The 22,451-nt window shown below is 50.6% G+C and overlaps 2 protein-coding genes across 4 annotated transcripts; both read left to right on the top strand.

Moving 5' to 3' along the window:
* The first annotated feature begins 11,343 nt into the window (after positions 1–11,343).
* On the top strand, positions 11,344–15,660 carry KLK12 (kallikrein related peptidase 12). 2 transcript variants are annotated; one of them, XM_026013935.2, is made up of 6 exons: positions 11,344–11,536; positions 11,688–11,743; positions 12,127–12,286; positions 13,040–13,299; positions 14,221–14,354; positions 15,292–15,660. In XM_026013935.2, exons 1-6 carry the CDS (start codon positions 11,508–11,510, stop codon positions 15,445–15,447), a joined length of 795 nt encoding a protein of 264 aa, XP_025869720.1. In that variant the 5' UTR covers positions 11,344–11,507; the 3' UTR covers positions 15,448–15,660. The 2 variants fall into 2 exon arrangements, with proteins under 2 accessions (XP_025869720.1, XP_025869721.1); XM_026013936.2 differs by having other exon boundaries at positions 11,400–11,536; positions 13,043–13,299.
* A 2,694-nt stretch (positions 15,661–18,354) lies between these two features.
* KLK11 (kallikrein related peptidase 11) lies at positions 18,355–20,959 on the top strand. 2 transcript variants are annotated; one of them, XM_026014071.2, is made up of 5 exons: positions 18,355–18,436; positions 18,917–19,058; positions 19,438–19,703; positions 20,245–20,381; positions 20,792–20,959. In XM_026014071.2, the coding sequence occupies exons 1-5, from the start codon at positions 18,382–18,384 to the stop codon at positions 20,942–20,944; spliced, it is 753 nt and encodes a 250-aa protein (XP_025869856.2). In that variant the 5' UTR covers positions 18,355–18,381; the 3' UTR covers positions 20,945–20,959. The 2 variants fall into 2 exon arrangements, with proteins under 2 accessions (XP_025869856.2, XP_025869855.2); XM_026014070.2 differs by having other exon boundaries at positions 18,382–18,436; positions 18,917–19,063; positions 19,368–19,703.
* Positions 20,960–22,451: the final 1,492 nt, after the last annotated feature.

Here is a 22,451-nt window from a genome sequence, read left to right as displayed (position 1 = left end):
AGCAATATCTCTGAAGGAGGGAGCCATCATCTTTCAGAGTCCACCATCCCCGGACTACAAGGGAGACTGTAGTTTAGTGGGTTTTTTTTTTTTTTTTAAAGATTTTATTTATTCATGAGAGACACAGAAAGAGAGGCAGAGACCTAGGCAGAGGGAGAAGCAGCCTCCCTGCAGGGAGCCTGATGCTGGAATTGATCCCAACCTGAGGCAAAGGCAGATGTTCAACCATTGAGCCACCCAGGTGCCCCTAGTTTAGTGTTTAAAAGCACAGAAGGTAGGGGTGTCTGGCTGTCTCAGTTGGTGGAGTGTGAGACTCTTGATCTTGGGGTTATTAGTTCAAGCCCCACGTTGGGTGTAGCGATTACTTAAAAATATATAAATAAAAGCACAGCAAGTGGAGTCTGGAGGATCTGGTTTTGGATGGAAGAATATTTATCTTTTGGGATTCTCTGTTTCCTCTTCTGGTACTAACAGGATCTACTGCTCAAGATTGTTAGAAGGAAGACAGGCATTTAAAGTCTGCACACAGGGGCACCTGGGTGACTCAGGATTGAGCGTCTGCCTTCGGCTCAGGTCATGATCCCAGGGTCCTGGGATCGAGTTCCGCATCAGGCTTCCCACAGGGAGCCTGCTTCTCCCTCTGCCTCTCTCTGTCTCTCATGAATGAATAAATAAAATCTTTAAAAAAATAAAGTCTGCACACAGCAACTTCTCAATCAGTGAGAAAGCAGCATGATGTGGTAGCTAAGAACAGAGTTTCTGAAGCCAGATGGCCTGGGTGTGAATTCCAGCTCTGCCATTGATTTAACCCTGTGACTTCACCTTCTCTGTGCCTCAGTTTTCTTGCCACTCAAATGGGTATAACACTGATACTTAACACCAAATTGCTTAAAGACCTAAAAGCTAAGGGTCACACCATAAAGCTAATGGAAGATAATGGCAGAGAAAATTTTTGTGACTTCAGGGTGGAGAAAGAGTTTAAAACTTCCAATAGAACTACTAATCATAAGGCAAAGTTGTTTAATTTGATTATATCAAAATTAAGGATTTTTTTGTTATTCTTCAACGAAACATAACAAGAAAAATAAATAAATCAATGGGTGGAGATATTTTGCAAAGTGTAATACTGACCTGGGGTTGGTATCTAGTATGTGCTGGGAATTCCTGCACATAAACAAGAAGAATATTCAAGGATATTCAATGAATTTGCAGAGGAGGAAACAAACAGGGAAGTCAGATGAAAGGTGTATAGACTCATTAGTCATCGAAGAAACACAAATACAAATAACAATCCCTTATGTTTATTAGATGGATTAGAAATCTTTAAAGTGAAATAGCCTATGATGTATTGGCAGGGAAGCAGAGATAATACTCTAGTGCACAGCTGGTGTGAATGGACACTGGTACAATTGTTTTGGAAAGTAGTTTGGCACTCCTTGGCTGAATTAAGTATCTGCACACCTAGGACCCAGTAGTTCCACCTCTGATGTCTCTCCTAGGGCAATGATCATGCAGGTCACAAAGAAGTGAGTATGAAGTATCTGTGACTCATCTACTTGTGCTGGGAATTAGAGAAAAACTGAGCACCCACTAATAAGGGTGGGAGTGGGTGTTAGGACAAGGTGGGGAGCACCTTGGAGTACTACGCAGCACTCACAAACAACAGACTGGTTGCATGCGTGAATGGAATCATAAAGGTATAGTGCTACCAACCTCAATGGTTATAAAAAGTTATAAAAAGACTGACGATATTAAGTGTTGACAAAGATGTGGGACATTGGAATGCTTAGGTTGCTGGTGGCAATGCAGGGTGGTACAGCCACTTTAGAAAATATTGGGCAATTCCTTTTTATTTTTTTAAGATTTTTATTTTATTTATTTGAGAGAGAGAGCATGAGCCCGTGGGAGGAACAGAAGGAGAGGGAGAGGCAGACTCCCTGCTGAGCAGGGAGCCCAATGTGGGGCTCTATCCCAGGACCCTGAGATCATGACCTGAGCCCAAGGCAGACACTTAATCGACTAGGCCACCCAGGTGCCCAACATTGGGCAATTTCTTATAGAGTTAAACATACACATCAAATGATTCTGCAATGCCATTCCTAGGTGTCTGGCTAAGAGAAATGAAAACATATGCCCACACAGTGGTGTGTACATGAATGTTTACAGCAACATTATTTGGAATAACCCAGGAACTGGAAGCAACCCAGATATCCAACAACTGGTGAATGGATAAATTGTTGTGTATCCAATACTGTGGGATACTGCACAGTGATAAAAAGGAATGAACCATTGACAGAAAAATGTAAAAACATGGGTGATTCTGAAATGCATTATGTTAGTGAGAGAAGCCAAACATTTATCTGATGTTCAATGTAGATCAGTGGTAGCCTGGGCCAGATGAGGGAGGGAGAGCTTTTGTGAAAGGAGTACAGGGCAGCTTGCGGGGGCAGGGGCGACATTTGGGGAAGGTGGTAGGAACTGTTTTTTTTTTTTTTTTTAAGATATTTTTTATTTATTCATTTGAGACAGATACAGAGAGAGAGAGTATGAGCAGGGGGAGAGGCAGAGGGAGAAGCAGGCTCCCCATTGAGCCAGGAGCCCCACGTGAGGCTTGATCTCAGGACCAGGAGATCATGACCTGACCTGAAGGCAGATGCTTAACGATTTGAGCCATCCAGGCACCCCCTGTTTTATGTTTTGACTAGAGTGGAGGCTACGTGATAGTATCCAGTTTCCAAACATCAAATTGAACACTTAAAATGAATGGATTTTGATTTATGTAAATAATATCTTTTTTAGGGGCACCTGGGTGGCTCAGTGCATCTGCCTTCAGCTCAGGTCATGATCCCAGGGTCCTGGGATAGCGTCATTGTCCCTCCACCCCCACCTTGCTCAGCTGGGAGCTCACTTCTCCCTCTCCAGCTCCCTCTGCTTGTGCTCTCTCTCTTTCTGTGTCAAATAAATAAAATCTTAAAAAATAATAATACATTCTTTAGAAATGAAAAAGATGCAAAGTTCTGAGCTTAAAACAAGAAAAGCTATGTAGCACAATACTGCTGACATAGATTCAAACTACACAAAAGGCTACTAAACCATGCACCTTAGATGCTGAATTTTATTTATGTGAATTTAACTTTGTCTTTTTAATTTTTAAGAATTTTAAAATTTTATTTATGTGGCTCTCATCATAGTTTTGGGGTTTTTTTCTCATCATAGTTTTTAAAAAGCCATGCAATAGGGACTCCTGGGTGCCTCAGTGGTTGAGCATCTGCCTTGAGCCCAGGACGTGATCCCAGGGTCCCGGGATGGAGTTCCGCATCAGTCTCCCTGTGGGTGCCTTCTCCCTCTGCCTATATCTGCCTCTCTTTCTGTGTCTCTTGTGAATAAATAAATAAAATCTTAAAAAAAAAAAAAAAAGCCAGGCAATAAAAAAATACAATAGCAGAAGGTACACATTAATGAAGGTAACGAAGGAAGGATACGTAGTAACAAAGATAATAGTAAAGATATACAATAAAAAGAATAACAATGGATACACAGTAACAAAGAAAAGAGCAAAGATACACAATGGTGAGGACAAGAGCAGAAGGGGAGAGAGAGACAAAGGGAATAAGGAAAACAAAAGAGAGACGTGTATACTCATAATAATGTACTACCAGTGAATTCAACTTTCCCCACCTGAGGCTTTAGAACCATCTAAATATATTAATACTTTTTTTTTAATAGCACCTACTTGAGAGGGCTTTGGAGAGGGCTAATTGCATTAATGGGTGAAAAGCACTCAGAACACCTGGCACCTTACTGAGCATTGCTCTCATTAGTATTATCATTGCTTTTATTGACAAAATTGTTATGACAATTTGTCTCTAAGGCCCCAGAGCCAGAGCAGCCAGCCTTGGGCGACAGCTGGGGATTTGGGAGAATGGGAGGTGGCTGCCCAAACCCTTCCTGTGGAACAAAAAATAATGACATACCTGAGTTGGAGATTCTGGTGCCAACAACACCTTAATTCAGGCAGGCCAGCCAGGTGGCCAGGCTTCCCAGGCATCCCTCCACCCTCCCTCCCTCTCCAGGGATTTTGCAGCCACTTGCCCTCTTCTTCCTGTTTTTGCTCAGGGCGATTTTAATAACAATGGGATCTCGTGCTGCAGGGATTTGGAAAGCTGGTGGTTGTGAGGGAGGGGCTTGGAAAAGACTGGTTTAGATACCTAAAGTATTCAGAAGGGATGTCAAAGGGATGTCCATGCTTCCCAGCATTGGCCTGGCACATCAAGCCTTTCTTTTTACCCTCCCAAGGCCCCAGGTGGTGAGATGCCAGGTCGTAGACTTAGGCTAGTCTCCCCTCTAATCTGAAGGGTCCATGCCAAGCTCAGCCACTTCCCCTACTGGGAGACCTTTTATGAGGGACTAGGCTGGACTTCCTAGCCTAATAGAGGTATTGGTCTCCACAGCCAGTCCCAATGTGTGGGGGTGGGGTTCCCCAACACCATCAGGCAATTCTCCCACAATTCAGGTTAACTACACTGTCTACCTGGAAGTAGTGTCAGATTGAGCAGGTTAAGGGCTCCATCCTGCAAGGCTGCCCCCCTCTTCTGATGACAATCTCAAGTTCAAGTGTTGACCTCTGCTTCTAGCCAAGTGCTATATAGATTTGAGGGTTCCAAAAAAAAAAAAAAAAGATTTGAGGGTTCCACAACTGTCTCCTTGGGTTTGATTAATTTGTCAGAGCGGCTCACAGAACTCAAAGAAACATTTTACTTATTTGATTACTGGTTTACTGTAAAAGGAACAGCCAGGTGGAAGAGATGCATAGGGCAAGATATGTGGGAAGGGGTACAGAGCTTCCTTGCCCTGCCCTGTCTGGGTGCACCATTCTCTCCACACTCACTCACCAACCTGAAAACTCTGAGCTCCCATCCTTTTGGGTGCTGTGGCTCAACTGATTAACTCATTGTCCACACAATGAGTCAATGTGATTGATTCCACCTCTAGTGACTTTCCCCTCCCATTCTTAGATGATTTCCAAGAAAATCACTCATTCACATGACAAAACACACCTTGATTGCTTTCTTAGGAAATTCCAGGAGTTTTAGGAGCTCTGTTCTAAGAATGGAATTAAGACCAAAAACATACTTTTTTAAAAAAGATTTTATTTATTTATTCATGAGAGACAGAGAGAGAGAGAGAGAGAGAGGCAGAGACACAGGCAGAGGGAGAAGCAGGCTCCATGCCAGGAGCCCAACGTGGGACTCGATCCTGGAGACCCAGGATCAGGCCCTGGGCTGAAGGTGGCGCTAAACCGCTGAGCCACCCAGGCTGCCAAAACATACTTCTTCTCATAAGTCACAGTATCACAGTGACAATGGGCATATAAACCCAAGCTTCCATCCCAATGGGTTCAATGATAAGAGAAGCAGAGAGGTTGTGGGAGGGTAGGGGTGGGGGTGGCCCAGATTAGGAGGAGAGATAAGGAAGGATAATGTTGTGGCCACCCCAGAGAAACAGGATAGATTCCTGTATCTGAAAATTGGCCCACGTGTCATGCCACACACACACAAAAGGGTCCCTCCTGCCTCTGTGGGGTGACCACAATTGTTACTGTGAACGGGAGTCTAGATAACCACCACCACGTGGTCTTTCTCATCATGCTGTTCTGTTCACTGGCCCTGCTGCCTGCAGGCAAACATGCATTTTGAGCTGTGCTGCTTGGCACTGCATTTGCTGAGATCTGTATCTGCTGTACAGATCTGTTGTATATATATATTTTAAGATTTTATTTATTTATTCACGAGAGAGAGAGAGAGACAGAGACAGAGAGAAGCAGAAGCAGGCTCCATGCAGGGAGCCTGATGTGGGACTCGATCCTGGCACTCTAGGATCTCGCCCTGGGCCGAAGGCAGGCACTGAACCGCTGAGCCACCCAGCCACCCAGGGATCCCTTGATCTGTTGTATCTGTTGTAGACTTAAATGACCCAAGTCAGAAGCTTCCATAGTTGGCATTGAGGGGTGTGGGGTTGGGGGCTTCCATCAAGTGGCCTCAGGTAGCATGTCTGTGCCCAGACCTATCTGTGTGCCTCTCCCCAGCCCGGGGTGGGGTTGAAAGTTCCAACCCTCTAATCACGCTCCTGCTGTTAGTTCTCCTGGCTACCAGACTCCATTTTCCTTCAAGAGTTGCCTCAGTAGCACCAATCCTGGTAGTATTAAAAGCAAATTTCTGCTCAAGTCATGATCTCAGAGTCTTAAGGTCATGCGCTGGGCAGGCTCTTGTCCCTCTCCCTTCCCTGGCTTGTGTTTCTGCACCCCTACGTGCACACACACACACTCTGTCTCTCTCTCTCTCTCTCTCAAACAAACAAACAAACAAACAAACAAACAAATAAAACAAACCTTAGGGCACCTGGGTGGCTCAGTGGGTTAAGCATCTGCCTTCCGCTCAGGTCATGATCTCAGGGTCCTGGGATGGAGCCCTGTATCTGGCTCCCTGCTCAGTGGGGAGTCTGCTTCTCCCTCTCCCCTCTTCTCACACTTTCTCTTGCTATCTCTCTCTCTCAATCTCAAATAAATAATTAAAATCTAAAAAAAAGATAAAACCTTTATTATTTTTTAAAGAATTTTTTAAAAAGATTTTATTTATTTATTAGAGAGAGAGAGAGAGACAGGCAGAGAGAAAAGCAGGCTCCATTCAGGGAGCTCGATGTGGGACTCCATCCTGGGTCTCCAGGATCACCCCCTGGGCCAAAGGCAGTGCTAAACCGATAAGCCACCAGGGCTGCCCTATTATTTGTTTTAAAGCAGCTTATTATGAATAACACAAGGTGCTCCTCACCTCCACCACTCAGGAAGTTCCAAGGGATGTTAAAGCTCTGTGCTGGGAACCATGGATGGAAGCCATATATAATCCAGGGAGCCATGGGAGGGCTGTGGCAGAAAAGAAGGAACAGGTTAGATGTAGAAAGACCCCTGTGGGGGTCTTACTGTAAAAGGAACAGCCAGGTGGAAGAGATGCATAGGGCAAGATATGTGGGAAGGGGTACAGAGCTTCCTGTACCCCTTGGTGAGGAACAGCCAGGTGGAAGAGATGCGTAGGGCAAGATATGTGGGAAGGGGTACAGAGCTTCCTGTACCCCTTGGTGAGGAACAGCCAGGTGGAAGAGATGCGTAGGGCAAGATATGTGGGAAGGGGTACAGAGCTTCCTGTACCCCTTGGTGAGCCTGGAGACAGGGAATCCAGGTAGGAGGCTAGAGTGATGGTCCAGAGAGGAGGGGTTGGGGTCTGAGCTGGGGTTGGAGAGAGTGGGATGAGGGAGGGCTGAGGAAGGGGAAGGAGGAGAGTATGAGTTCAGCTTAGTGAATGGGCTGGTGGTGAGCCACCCTGAGATGGAAAGCTGGGGCAGGAGGAAGGGGGAGATGCCGAGCTCCTAGGGATCACAGTGATGGGGGCCCAGGGGCATGCAAGACACCAATGGCTGCAGAGCAGCATTTCTGGGCAAAGGAGCAGCTGGGGTTGGCAGCAGTCTTGGGACAGGATGGATCAGGAGGAAGGAAGGGACACTGGGTCCTAGGGAGAATCAGTGTCCCAAGGGTCCAGACCAGAGGACCAGTTGAGTTGTGGAGCCATAAGATGGAGCAAGTAGGGTCTAAGAGCAGATTGGTGGGACAGTCAGGGAGCTGGGTTTGGATCATCCAGGAGGCTGTACAACACAGAGACCTGAAGTCAGGGAGAAACTCTTAAGAGCCATCCTGCCCCAGATGACAAGTGAAACTGTCCTGTGTATGCAGTCAGTGCAGAGGACAAGGCTTAGAACTGCCCCTGGGAACGCCCTTGTTTGTAAAGGCACCGGGGGAGGAAAAAAAAGTCCTATTTATAAGTAAGAGAGACAGAAAGTGGGAGAGAAACCAGAAATGCATGAAGGAGGGAGCGGCAGTCCACGTGGAAGGCTGCCTGAAGGCTGAGGAAAGGGAGGACCAGGAGACCACGGGGTTGCTCAACATGGAAGTCTCTGGAGACCCCAAAGACCACAGCTGTGGGGGCCAAGCGGTGAGTAGATCTCCATGGATAAGTCTAGTTGGGAAGCATGGAAAAGAAACAGGGCAGGCTCGGGGTGGGGGGTGCTGGTTCTGGTGTAGCTCTGTGGTCGCAGTGTCATCTGACAGAGGGTCAGGCACACAGGACATCTAAAAAATGTTTGTTGAGTGAATGCATAAGTGAATGAATGGGACAGAGAAATAGGAGAGAGAGTAAGGGGGGGGGGAGAGAGGTGTAGAGAGAGAGAGACAAAAGACAAAGAATAGCCCCAAGTTATAGCAGATAGTTCTTTACAGCTGAGAAAAAAAAGATTTAAAGATTTCAGCTTTGAAAATTTCTTCTTCAGAAAGAAACTGGGAAGGGCAATTTTGAGTGTCTCCATGTACCCATCTTTTGTTGCCTCGTTTGATGATCCCAAGAGGAAGTGGTGTGCAGACAGGGAGCTGCCTCCCAACCCCACTGTTCAGATGAACAAACTAAGGTTGATCCAAAGCCTGATGGTCCCCAGTGAGTCCTGGCATGAGCTGAGGTTTTGGCTTAGGATTCCAAAAGCTAGCCTTCTTCTTTGAAACCTGTAGGGACATTCATGTCCTCCTCCGTTCACCCCTGCACTCATTCAGTTAGCCATTCATTTGTTCATTCATATCTCTGGATGATGATTAATGATATAGGCTCTGGAGCCAGCCTGCTTGGCTGGTTGGGTTCACCAACCATCAGGGTTCGCCACCCTGCTTGGGTTCAAACTCTGGTTCTGCCACTTGCCAGCTGCCTGGTTGTGGGCGAGTGACTTTAATCTAGTCCTGCTTCAGTTTCCACATCTATGATGGTCTCCATGCTGGGGCCCCTTGTCCCGGGTGTTGGGGTGGCTGGGTTCTCTCTAGGGAACAGACTGCATATTGAGCTTGCAATGATGCCTATGAGTAGAGCACAGGAGCTTGAGACTTGAGAGCTCAGGGAGCTCCCGGCAGGGGTGGGGGGTTGGGGGGGGGCAGGCAGGGAGGGTGGCAAAAGTGCTCAGAGCTTTCCCTGAGTGAGGGAGGCTGTGAGCCAATCCGTGCCCTTTTTAAGCCTCCAGCTACAAAAGAAGGGATTTGCTTTTTCCAGAAGCCACAAGCTGCCAGTCTGTATGTCAAAAGAGAACCACTAGGTAGCCACTCCCCACTTCTGCAGCCCCAGCACCACCAATCTGCTTTTGTCCCTATGGAGATGCCTGTTTTGCATGTTTGCATGTATGTGGGACCATACAACATGTGGCCTTTGTGACTGCCTTCTTTCACCTAATGTATTGTTTGCAAAATTCATCTATACTGTAGGTGTCTGTGCTACACTCCTTTTTCTGGCTGAATAAATACTCTGTAGTGTGGATAGACCATATTTTATTTACCATTCATCATGTGATGGACCTCAGTCAAATGGGTATAGAGTCTCTTCTGGGAGGTGAAGAAAATGTCCTGGAATTAGATTGTGGTGATGGTTGCAGAGTATTTTGAGTGTGGTGGAATTCACTGAATTGTGGACTTGAAAATGGTTCAAGTGCTAAATTTGATGTTATATGAGTTTTACTTTTAAAAAGTAGAGGCAGAGGCGCACCTGGGTAGCTCAGTAGATTAAGCATCTACCTTCGGCTCAGGTTGTGATTCCATAGTCCTGGAATCAAGGCCCTCATCGGGCTCCCTGCTCAGTGAAGAGACTGCTTCTCCCTCTCCCTCTCCCTCTGCCTGCCACTCCCTCTGCTTGAGCAATCTCTCAAATAAATAAATAAATAAAATCTTAAAAAAAAAAAAAAAAAGTAGGGGCGCCTAGGTGGCTCAGTTGGTTGTGTCAGCCTTCGGCTCAGGTCAGGCTCCCTGCTCAGTGGGGAATCTGCTTCTCCCTCCCCCCATACTCATGCGCTCTTTCACTCACTATCTCTCTCTCTCAAATAAATAAATGAAATCATTAAAAAATAAAGCATTTTTGGGATCCCTGGGTGGCGCAGCGGTTTAGCGCCTGCCTTTGGCCCAGGGCGCGATCCTGGAGACCCGGGATCGAATCCCACGTCGGGCTCCTGGTGCATGGAGCCTGCTTCTCCCTCTGCCTGTGTCTCTGCCTCTCTCTCTCTGTGCGTGTGACTATCATAAAAAAAAGATCTTTTTAAAAAAAATTAAAAATAAAGCATTTTTAAAAAGCAGAGTCAGAAAGAAGTCGAGAGAGAGAGTGAGAGAGAGAGGTGGGGCCCATAGTTGTTTGTTGTTGTTTACCAATATTTGATTTTATTTTAAAGTTTTCTTATTGTTTTTAAGTAATCTCTACACCCAATGTAGGGTTTGAACTTACAACCCCTGAGATCAAGAGTCACATGCTCTATTGACTGAGCCAGTCAGGTGCCTTGCCAATATTTTAAAATCAGGAAATGTCCTACCATAAATCTGAATTTCCATCTTCTCCTGAAAAGCCATGGGAACCGGCAGTGCTGGTGTATGTTCCAGATGGCAGCTCTGGAATGAAGCTGAGGGTGAATTTTATGACATGCAAATTGCACCTCAATAAAGCAGAGCCCCCAGCTATCCAGAAATAGAGAGGTGTTGAGTTAGCTGGTATCTCAAAATGAATCAAAAGCTGAAGAAAGCACAGACTGTCTTGTCCCTGGTTCTCTCTCAGTCGCCTGTCCCTTTCTCAGTGGAGGCCTTCATGTAAGGAAAAGAACCCCACAAAGTTTCATGGAATTAGATAAATCGACCATGTGCAGATAGGAAGAGTGGGCTTCTTGGTGGAGAACAAGGTGGACTGTGCCTTTAGAAGAGTCAGTTAGGATCAACTCCAGGGGAACTCGTTTGGAAATGGCTTCAGTCTCTTCCTGATGCCCTATTTTGAAATCTCTTCCTTCTTTTCTCTGTCTGGGCTCTCTCTGCTCTGGCTTTCTCAGCCTCTCTCTTGCACTGTTCTGAGCTCTTAGCCACTCACCCTCCTGCCCACTTTCTGCACAGGGTGGGGAGGGGCCCAGTGTTGGTGCCCCACCCTCCCTGAGCCTTCTTCATCGGGAAACGGGATTAGAACCCAGTTCCCAGATCACATTGTCACGGGTCTCGGGTGCTGGCTTGGAGAGGAAGGGAGAAGGAGTGGGGTTGAGTCTTTCCCCCACAACCATCCAGGGCTCTCCCCCGCCCCCTCCCCCCCTTTCATTGTAAAGCTCAATTAGGTGCCATTAGCTGAGAAGAGTTTCTACAGGATTAGAGGGTGCCCCACCCCATGTCTTCCTGGTCCCCTTCCCTCAACCCGGAAATTACATGGGCTGGGACAAAGAGAGTTAAAAGCTGTGTCAGCTGCCGGTCTGGGGCAGACAGACAGAAGGAGGGGGACAGGTGGGGCAGCATGACAGGTGGCTGAGAAGCCAGGTGGACAGTGGGAGAGCTGACTAGCAGAGTGGTGGGTGGATGACAGGAAGGCAGGTAGTGGACAGAGAGACAGCAGAGACAGACAGTCTGAAATTGTGACAACCACATGGAGGACCCAGCAGGCAGAGGGACAAGGTGAGGAGGGGGCAGATGGTCACCAATGGGGTGACACCCAAGGTGGACAGAGGGGAATGGGCAGGCATCCTGTCGTCCTCTTGGAGTTGCTGGCAGGAGGGGTAGGTTGGCAGGAAAAGGGCCATATCTGAGATTCCCCCACTTTTCCCAGGACCTGGAGGTGGGTCACCCTGGGTTCCAGCATCCTGTTGCTCTTCTGTGTTACTGGTGAGTTCCCCGGGGTAGTGGGGGTCCCTTTAAACCCAACAGGAGGCCCTAACTTCCTTCCAGGTCTGGTCCCCAGCCTGGCACTGAAGAGGGTAGGAGGCTGCCTCTGTGCCTCCACTCACCTCTGGGTCTCGGGGCCCTGCCACCTCTGTCCCCCTGAATCCTGATCAATCTCTACTCTGTTTCTTCCTGTCACTATGCTCTGTCTCTTCTCTCTATCTGTGAATCTCTGTCTCTGTCTCCCTCCTTTCTTTAAGCATCTCTCTGTTTTTTAACCTTTCTCTTCCTCTCTCTGTCTTCATCTCTGCATCTCTCTTCCTATCTCTGATCCCCAATCTCTAGATCTCTGACCCCATCCCTCTGGCCCACACCCCTGTCCTCAGGGCTCAGCCAACCGGCCACAGAGAAGATTGTCAAAGGCAAGGAGTGTGCCCGTCACTCACAGCCTTGGCAGGTGGGGCTGTTTGAGGGCGCCAACCTGCGCTGTGGGGGGGTCCTCATTGACCGCAGGTGGGTCCTCACAGCTGCTCACTGCAGTGGCAGGTAAGTCCCTGTCTGGGTGGTTCCTTCCAGGGGTAGGCAAAGGAAGGGTGATGGGGAGAGGAGCCCTCAGGGTAGAGGTTCAGAAGAGGGAGGTGCCAAGGAGTGAGGAGATGGTCCTGCAGCAAAAGGTTAGACAAGAAATAGGACTTCCTCAACAATGGGCCTGGGCTGGGGCTAGGTGGGGTGGGTGGAGTGGAGGGCGGGAAGGGTCCTGGCACCCGCCCACCTACTTGTTCCCATTCCCTCATGTTCCCCTTCCTTCCCATATGACCTCAGTCACCACCCAGGCTTTCCCTGACCCAACCTGGGCAATCTCTCTGGGCCTCAGCTATCCCATCTATAAAATGAGGAGACCGGGAGAAACTCTGAGCTTTTTTTCAAAAGGAATTTCAGGCACAAAGAATGGATTGATTCAGGGAAAGAACAGAGAGAGTTGTCTCATGACTCACTCTTTGCTTCCACTGACAGCCCAGGCAGCTTCTAGGTGGTGGGAACAGAGCAGGGAGCATGACAGATGGATGTCCCTGCCTCAGTGAAGAGAATCAGAGAGGGACAGGGATGCAGGGGTTCAGGAGGAGAAGGAGGCAAACACGGGAAGTGGAAAGATGGTGAAAGAGATGAGAGACGGATAGAGATAGAGCAAGCTTGTCAGAAAGTGAGGACGGTCATGGAGGTGCAGAGCAGCAGAGAGAGGCTGCAGGGCCTGGGAGCCAGGGGCCCACCCCACCCTCGCTGAGCCACCTTGACCCCCAGCAGGTACTGGGTGCGCCTGGGGGAGCATAGCCTCAGCAGGCTGGACTGGACGGAGAAGATTCGGCGAAGTGGCTTCTCCATGACCCACCCCAGTTACCAGGGAGCCCAGCACAGCCATGACAATGACATCCGGCTCCTGCGACTGGGCACCCCCGTCCCCTTGACTCACAGCATCCAGCCCCTTCCCCTGCCCACCACCTGTGCAGCGGCTGGCACCAAATGCCAGATTTCAGGCTGGGGCATCACCAATCGACTATGGAGTAAGGGGGCATCGGGGTCAGGGCTCAGGATGGGCAAAGTCTGGGGTGTAGGGTGAGAGATCAGGAGTCATGCCATTTCAGCAGAAGGATGGATCAAGAGTCAAACATGAGGATTGTGGTTTGGGGTCAGAGATCATGGTGGACCAGGGGTCTTGGGATTCAAAGTAGTTAAGGGGTTGGGTATAAAGTCAGAAGTCATGGGTCAGGGATGTGGTTAGAAGCCAGAGCAATGGCAGGGGCCATCAAACTGTAGCAAAGGGCATATAGAGATAGGATCTTGGAGTCAGGGGTCATGGACTCTGGTGTTAGAGGTCATTGTAGAGTTGAGGACATGGGATCCAGATGTTGCACAAGCTGGCCATAATCTGAGGGTGGAAACTAGGATTCAATCAGGGATCACTGGTCTGGGATTTGAAGCCCTAGAGGTTAGGGGTCATGGAGTCCGGGGTCAAATAAACAGGGATTATAAGTCACTTTGGAGTTGGGACCAATGGTTTATAGCTGAGTTTGAAAGTTTAAGAGAAGACAAGAAATGTGGGGTCTGGAAACAGAGAGGGACCTTAACTTGAAGTCAAGTTGCGATCTAAGTATAAGACTGAAGGTTAAAGGTCAGAGCATCTGGAATTTAAGAATAAAAGTGGGTCCAGATTCATTGCTTCTGAGGTTGGAGAGACAAAGAATGTCTCGAGTTATGGCACTCAGAGTCATAGGTTAAAGGTCAGGAGACTAGGTCAATGAACTGGGGCAAGGGTCACTATGAAATGAGGTCATAAATCTGAAATTTAGAAGTTTGCAGATTGTAGTGGGGGGGTCACAGGAAAAGGGCAGGGTATAGACTTATACTTGCTTCCTTGAGTGGGGGGTGGTGGCTCCCAAATAGGGAGCTTTGGGGAACGCTGTGGCTTCTATCTTCCATTCCAGATCCATTCCCAGACCTGCTCCAGTGCCTCAATGTCTCCATTGTTTCCAGTGCTGACTGCCGGGCTGTGTTCCCAGGGAGAATCACGGACAACATGGTGTGTGCCAGCGGCACCGAAGGGGCGGATGCCTGCCAGGTGAGTGGACGCAGTCAGTGCCTGGTCACCCAGGCTGGAAGTAGGAGACAGAGCAGGGAGGATGAGGGAGAGTGAGATGTGGTCAGAAAGAAGGGGAGGCGCAGGATAAGGCAGGGAGACCCAGGTGATGGAGGGAGGGCAGAGAGAAGGAGGGGTGGGTGGAGAGAATAGAGGGAGGGAGGGAGAGAACAGAGAAGGAAAGATGGGAGGGGCACAGGAGAGGAAGAGGAAGAGACGAAGAGAAGATGGGGGAAGGTGAAGAGCTGGCAAGGATTTGGAATTGAGGCGTGTAACCGGTTGTCTCTCTCCATGTGTCCTCCAATTGATGCCGGCCCAGGCAAGAGTGAGAGGATCTAGGATGGAGGCAGGAAAGGAGGCTGGTGGACTCTCCTGCCCTTGAATTCTGCTACCTTGCTCTCTTAGGTCCTTCGGGTTGGAGGCTGCCCCACCTGACTGGCCAAGGCTCCAGCCTCGGGGCCTGAGAGAAGGTTTATAGATCCCGCCTTCCTCTGCTGGGATTGGCCACTAGTGGTTGTGCTCTTTCCCTCATTGGTCAGGGCCCCAGCCAGTCATCCTCTATAGAACTCTCACGGTTCCCCACCTCCTTCCCCGAGATTGGTCATTGAAGACACTCACTCTCTTCGCTCATTGGCCAGAGCTCTAGCCAATGTCCTTGAGAGCCCCCTTCCCTGCCCCTTTATGGGGCCCGGCCTTCCCTGGGATTGGCCCCCTAGGAACAGTGTGTTCTTCTCTATTGGTCAGTCATCGCGGTGCCAGGAACGTGGGAACTCAGCAATGCTCTACTCTCTTGATGACCAGGCTTGGTCGGAGCCACCGTCTTCGAGGCCTGGGGATGGGCTTGGGGGTCGGGGAAAGGAAAATGAGAACAGGATTTCTCCCGTATTCATTCGGTGCTCCTTCTCCTTCTGTATTCCAGGGCGACTCTGGGGGGCCCCTGGTGTGCGGAAACGTCCTTCAGGGTCTGGTGTCCTGGGGGACCGTGGAGCCTTGTGGTCAAAAAGGCATCCCGGGAGTCTACACCAATATTTGCAAATATGTGGACTGGATCCGGATGGTCATGAGGAACAACTAATGTGCTCCCTCCACCTCCACCCCTCAACTTGGGGGCTACACTGACTGAACCCTCCGAGCACCAACACCTCTTCCGTTATCACCCCTAGCTCCCACTCTTCTTGGGCTGGGGATCTTCCTCCCAGAACTCCCCCTCCAGCCAGCGCTTCTAGGTCCTGTGGTCGGGGGAGGGAGGAATGTCTGACTATCCGAATAAATATAACTGGAAGAGGAACGATGTTTGTCTATTTGATATCCTAGTGCTGGTGGACGCAGGAGGGAAGCTCATCAGTTCTCCTACTCACAGGTGTAGAAATAGAGATCACAGAGGGCGAGGGTTTTCCCTTAGGGGGTCACACAGCAATGGGGTGGAGAAAGTTACTCATAACAATAAAAATGAGGGCCATTTCTTCCCCCTCCATCCAGCACTCTAGGAACCATGCTCATGAAAGACCTGAGGGGGAAAATATTACTGGCCCCAAAATACCAAATGAAAATTGAAAAAATCAAAATTCATGACCATCGAATTAAATATCTATGAAATGTAACACTCTTCCACCTAGCCAATTCTGACTTCACTTTGCTGGAGTTGTGGAGCACACATTATATTTAATGTGGGATGTGGGTTCATTTTAATACGTTTGTAATGATAGAAGGTGGGGTGTAGCCTTGGAAAGCAGGAAGACACAGCCTAGGTCTTAAAATAGTCCTGCCCATCCCTTGGGTTCTGTCTTCACTGCCATCCAGGAGGTGCAAAGGGAGCTTCTCCCCAGCGAATGGAAGGGGAGCTAGGGGGTGTGAGAGTGAGGGGTGATGGTGATGGCGTGGGAATTCCTGCTGGGAGTCTGCTACATTCAGCTCCCGTGGAGTCCTCATCCCAACCACCCCAAGGCAGGGCTGTCCCCCCATCTCGCAGATGAAGAAACTGAGCCTCGCCGGGGTGGAGTTCCTTGGCTCACGTCACTGTGGTAGGAAGAGGCAGAGCCGGGGTTTGAGGCCAGGGCTGGCTGCCTTAGGAGCCCATACCCAGTCATCTTGCCCCACTTCTGGTTAGGGGAGAGAGGAGGGCAAGACAGGGAGGCAGGAAGATCTCACTGATAACAAGCAGGCCCGGAGATAGAGGGATCGGCAGACAGGAAATTGAGGTGGCTCAGACTCGGAAGTCATCGGACCTAAGTCTCGCAGCGAGTAAGTGCCACAGCTGGATTTGGGGGGCCCCAGGGTTCCTGGGAGGCAGAGGCAGGAGAGGGGGGCGGAGGGAAGTGTGGCAGAAGGGAAGCCCCAGAGGAGCACAAGGGGTTGGGGCCTTGCAAGAGGGCTGACTCCCTCTCCTGAGCCTTGACTCCCACAGGCCCCAACCTGCCTCCCCCACCCTCCCGTCCTGCCCCTTTGGCTGGCAGCAGCCCCACCTCTGTGACGCCCCAGTTTCCCCCCTCCTTGGAATGGAGAAGGGAGGGCCCAGAGAAGGTCAGAGGCCCACCTGGGCTTGGGCTGTGGGGAGGGAGGAGCAGGGACAGGAGAGACACAGAGGCTGGGAGATCCAGGTGGGGAGAGAGAGAGAGAGAGAGAGAGAGAGAGAGAGAGAGGTGGACGGAGGCAGAGACAGAGAGACACAAAGAAAGATAAAGTTTTAAAGCAGTCCTGCAGAGAGAGATGGAGGAGGAGGGAGAGGGAGAGAGAGAGGGAGGGAGGGAGGGAGGGGAAGAGAGAGAGAGAGAGAGAGAGAGAGAGAGGCACAGGCATAGGGAGGCAAAGAGAAACATGACACGCAGCATTAAAGAGAGGCAGCAACCGGCAGAGATGAAGAGACAGACTCACAGACTGACAGACAGCCTGACGGGGAAGGATGCAGGGCCTAGAGGGAGAAACAGAGAAGAGGGGCTTGGGGAGGTGACAGAAGCAGGCGGGCGGTGGGCAAGCACACACACCCCACCCCCAGGGCAGTAAGGCAGGGCCAGGAGGCCCAGTCATCCAGGCCATCCCGCACCTGCCTGGTGCCTGATGCTCTGACCCAATCTGCCTCTGAGCCACACCGCGGCAGCTGCCAGCGCCACCAGTGGGCACCCAGAGTCCCCGTCCCAAAGCCCGTGGGTGCATGAGTCGGGGAGGGAAGGGAAGACCCTCTTGCAGGAGCCTGCACTCCTGGAGTGAGCCAGGCCTCCTCTATCTCTGTACCCTCTGCTCTATCCTTCTCAGCTGGGGTGGGTGCCCTCTGCTTCTTTGTCTCTCTGTCTCTCTGACTGGCTGTCCCCAACTTCAGTGACCTCTGATCCCTGCTCTGATAGCTGAATCCAGCCCTCCACCCCTACCCCCACCCCCTCCCCCACTGCTGGCCAGGGCAGCTGAGGGCATAGACCCTTCTCCTGGTCAGCCCCACCCAGTTATATCTGGCTGTCCTTCAAAGGGGCAGGAATTCAGAAGGACAGGGTCTGAGCACCGTCCCAGGCTGAACCCCCTACCACACCCCAGGCAGCCCTCATAGGGCCCATATCACCCTGGGGTGGATGCTGGATGGCACTGGTTCCCTTTGCTCTCCTGCCCCAAGCTGCTGGGGCCTGGCTGGGTCTCAGGTGGGCAAGAGGGAAAACATGCTCCCAAATGCATCTCGCAGGTGCAGGTACCCTGGCTGACTTGAAACAGGGCCAGCCAATGACTTGCCCCAGTCAAAGCCCCTCCCAGCATCTGCCACATCCTCCTTGGCTACTTACAGGAAGCTTTTAGCCAAGATCAGCCCCCTCCAAGGCCACCTTGATACCATAGATTTATTTTAAAGGTTTGGAGGCTGGGACATTGTGAAAATCCTGTTGTTTCTCTTTGCGGGGGAGCGGGAGCAGGCCAGGAAGGGAGGAGAGGGCATGAACCAGTGCCTCCCTAGTCGCCCCATAAAGTGATCAAGGCCCCTTGTCCCTTCTTGTTTCCAGAAGAACCTGGAGCCTGCCCCTCCCCTCTCCAGGCCATGATGATTCTTCGATTAATCATGTTTGCCCTGGTGACAGGTATGGTGGGGGATGGCGGGGGGCAGGAGCCTCCCTCTTCAATCTCTATGATCCCTCAACCCTCTATGCCTAGATATTGACTGGGCCAATGCTGAAAATATAGAACATATAGAAAATATAGAAAATATAGATGCCCTAGCATATAAATGGATATATGAGCCATAATGAAGTCCTGAATGCCCCTTGCTGGGCCAAGCATAATCCCTTTAGATGTTACAAAGGGGAGAGGTCAAGGAGGGTCCCAGGGGAGGGGCCAGGGCAGCTCTAGTGGGGCAGAAGACACAAACAGCACAGCACAGTAGCTACTGAGCAACCAGTACAGAAGGATTTCAATAATTTAATATCCGGTCCATCCAGATAGTGCGTCCCAGTGGGACACCAGGCTAGGGCCTGGGCCACCCACTCCTCTGTTCTCCCTACCCCCACATCTGGGAGTCCTCTTATGCCTGAGCCCCCTCTTTTGCCCTCACTTCCCTCCAGGGCATGTAAGGGCAGAGACCAGGATCATCAAGGGGTATGAGTGCTCTCCTCATTCCCAGCCCTGGCAGGTGGCTCTGTTCCAGAAGACACGGCTGCTCTGTGGGGCAACCCTCATCGCTCCCAAATGGCTCCTGACAGCAGCTCACTGCCGCAAGCCGTGGGTGCGGGGGCTGGGGCGGGCCAGCAGGGGGCTGGAGATGGAGAGATGGATGGAGAGGGGCTTGGGGATGGGGAGAATATGACAGGGTCTGAGATGGGCATGGGCCGGGTAGCATGGATGATGGACAAGGAGCCAGGATGGAAGGATGGACAGAAGGTGTGGGAACTGGGATGGCGCTGGGAAGGGGGTTGGGTGCTGGGATGGGGATATAGTTGGAAAGGAGGCTCCGGTGGGAAATGAGGATGAGGTCAGAAGTGGAGCTATATTCCTCTGTCCTCTCAGGTGCACTCACCCCTTCCCCATGTCTCTCCCTATCCCTCCCCTCTCCTGCCTCTCCCCCACCTTCCATCTCTGACCGCCATCTCTCCCACCTCAGCCGATATGTAGTTCATCTGGGGGAGCACAACCTCCAGCGGCGGGATGGCTGTGAGCAGACCCTATCGGCCACCGAGTCCTTCCCCCACCCAGACTTCAACAACAGCCTCCCCAACAAAGACCACCGCAATGACATCATGCTGGTGAAGATGACCAGAGCAGCCTTCATCACCTGGGCTGTGCGACCACTCACCCTGTCATCACACTGTGTCACCGCTGGCACCCGCTGCCTCGTTTCGGGCTGGGGCTCCACATCCAGCCCCCAGTGTAGGGGCTCCAGAGGGGGGCGCGGAGGAGGAGGGGCGGGTGATCACGGTTGTGGAAGAACAGAGGGAACCAGAGGATCTTCAAAGGGGAGAGTCCCAGAGCACAAGAGTAGGAGAGGAAGCTCCCTGGGGCATGTCAGGGGTGGGATTAATCAAAGAGAAGAGGGGAAAAGAGCTGGGGAGGGTAGAGACAAAAATCTGGGTGTCAGAGTCAGACACAATGTGCCAGATCCATAGCCTACTAATTGTAGGACTGCAGGCACCTGGCTTCACCTCTCTGAACCTAGGTTTTCTTCTCTATAAAATGAGGCTAATCACACCCACCTACCAGGGCTGCATCAGAGATAGTATATACAGAACAGCTGGCATAATAAATTTACTCGCTAGCATTCCTGGTGCTATGGGTACAAGGAGAGAGATGAGTTGGTGTCAAGCAAGAAGGACAGGGACTGGCCACAGTGTGGGTACAGAGGAGGCACTGCAGGTGGGGAAGGGGACCAGGGGCTCTTCATTTTCCATAACCCTTTGTGCCGTTTCCACAGTGCAACTGCCCCACACCTTGCGATGTGCCAACATCACCATCATTAGCCACGAGGAGTGTGAGAAGGCCTACCCTGGCAACATCACAAACACCATGGTGTGTGCCAGTGTTCTGGAATCGGGCAAGGACTCCTGCCAGGTCAGGGGGCAGGGCCTGGGTCTCCTGCCACAGCCTCACTCCCATCTCTCACCTCAACCGTCTCTTTATCAATGTCCACAGTCTCATTCCCAACCCTAACTCTGTCTCCCCCTGCAATCCCAACTCCATGTCCACCCCTGGTTCCCGTTTTTAACCTCCACGGGATCTCCAGCTCCATCCACATTCCCATCCCTATTTCCAGCCCCAATCATCCTCCAATCAACCCTGACCCCATCTTTACTGCCACCCATAGCTCCAACTTCACCCCTAATCATCTCACCAACCCCATCCTTAATCTTCACCCTACTCCTAACCCAATCCCCCTCTCCTACCCGACACAGTGCCCAACCCTGCCCCTCTCCCATGGCCACTGCTCCTTTCTGACTGGTTGTCTCTCTCTCCATGCCCAGGGTGACTCTGGGGGCCCTCTGGTCTGTGACGGGTCTCTTCAAGGAATTATCTCCTGGGGCCAGGATCCATGTGCTGTCACCAGAAAGCCTGGTGTCTATACCAAGGTCTGCAAATACGTAGACTGGATCCGGAAGACTATGGAAAATAATTAGCCGGGACCAGCCCAACACCCCCCTAATCCCTACTTGGCAACATGGCTCTTGTTCATTCTAATAGTCAAGCCTGAGCGAAGTCGCCTTTATGTATTTTCTTTTCAGCCTCCTTGACCATGAGAGACGGTGCAGCTTAATAATCAACCTAGGGTTTGGAATTAGTGAGGCTTGGGGGTCAAATCCTTCCTTGTACTGACTTGTGATTCTGGGAGAGATAATAGTTGTTTGGTTCCCTTTTGTATCCCCAGCCCCAGAGACAGCTCCTGGCACTCACCCCAAGGTTTCAATAAATACTTACTGAACGAATGAATCTTTGGAATGCTTACTATATGCCAAGCCCTGGTCCAAGGGCTTTTAAACATATCAACTAACTTAATTGTCACAAGGATTAAGTGGCATTATTATGCCCATTTTGCAGATGAGGAAACTGGGCAAGAGAAACAAGTCGCTTGCTCACAGTCACACAGCCAGTAAGGAGGAGAGCAAAGAATCTAAAGCAGGGTCTTTTCTTTTCTTTTCTTTTTCTTTTCTTTAAAGCAAGGTGCTTTCCTAACTACCGAGCGAAACCGCCTTGATGGAAACTCAGTTTTCTTATCTGTAAAATCGTGCAGGTAAAAGAATGATAGCACAATAGGTAAGTCAGCGTGTACATAATTAAGACATATGAAAAGGAGCTATCGCTGTTTTTCTTTCCACTGTCCATGCCAAGTACTTCCTCCAGATCTGTCCTGGCCAGGAGGACAGCTACTGGCCACCCAGGGCCGTTTAAATGGAAATGACCCGAAATCAGAAAAGTAATTTTTTCAGTCACAGTCGCCACGTTATCAGATGCTCTGTAGCCACATATGGCTGCTGTACTGACCAGCGCATAGAGGGCATTGCCACCGTTGGAGAGAGTTCAGTTGGGTAGCGCTGAGCTGGACAACCTCTGGAGTTGACTCAGTTCCCACTGGAGAAAATGCCTGACAAACGGTCCAGAACTCAGGATCTTTTGTGACGTTCTGCTCACCTTTCAGTGGAGGTCATTGGCATGAGGAGTTAAAAGCCCGGAGCTGGAACTGAGGCATCCTGGTTGTTAGGTAGACTTGCTGTGTGGCCTTCTGTGAGTCACGGCCTTCTCTGAGCCTGGATTCCTCACCTGGAAGGAGGGAGTTGGTCCAGGTGATATTGACGCTCCTCTGTGGCCTTGGCCTCCCGTGACTCATGGGCCTGTGTGTCATCTGAAGACACACAGGTGGCAGGGAGGATGTGATGTGACCACACATGGATGTAAGGGGCAGTACCCCCCTACCCCCCAGCAGGAGGAAGAGGGGCACAAGTCCCTGGAACACACAGTGAACCCACTTCTCCGGCTGAGGGAGTGGGCCCCGCACAGAGCTTTGCGCTGGCTCTGGGACTCTGCCTCGTTCTCTGCTCCCTTTCTGTCTCCGTGTGCCTCAGTATGTGCCTACGACCCTCTCCTTCCATACAGCCATCTTATCTTTCTGCTTTTTTCTCTCTGAGCCAG

Source organism: Vulpes vulpes, chromosome 1 (genome assembly GCF_048418805.1).
Source record: "Vulpes vulpes isolate BD-2025 chromosome 1, VulVul3, whole genome shotgun sequence".
NCBI lineage: Eukaryota > Metazoa > Chordata > Mammalia > Carnivora > Canidae > Vulpes > Vulpes vulpes.
Note: the sequence above shows the minus strand (reverse complement) of the source record. Positions and strands in the feature narration are given on the sequence as shown.

Bases quoted from the DNA above. Each gene is read 5' to 3' on its own strand.
- KLK12 (XM_026013935.2), top strand. From the start codon at position 11,508: ATGGAGGACCCAGCAGGCAGAGGGACAAG. The intron at 13,300-14,220 runs GTAAGGGGGCAT...CTTCCATTCCAG, and splicing joins CATCACCAATCGACTATGGA to ATCCATTCCCAGACCTGCTC. The intron at 14,355-15,291 runs GTGAGTGGACGC...TCTGTATTCCAG, and splicing joins AAGGGGCGGATGCCTGCCAG to GGCGACTCTGGGGGGCCCCT.
- KLK11 (XM_026014070.2), top strand. From the start codon at position 18,382: ATGATGATTCTTCGATTAATCATGTTTGCCCTGGTGACAGGTATGGTG. The intron at 19,704-20,244 runs GTAGGGGCTCCA...CCGTTTCCACAG, and splicing joins CTCCACATCCAGCCCCCAGT to TGCAACTGCCCCACACCTTG. The intron at 20,382-20,791 runs GTCAGGGGGCAG...CTCCATGCCCAG, and splicing joins CGGGCAAGGACTCCTGCCAG to GGTGACTCTGGGGGCCCTCT.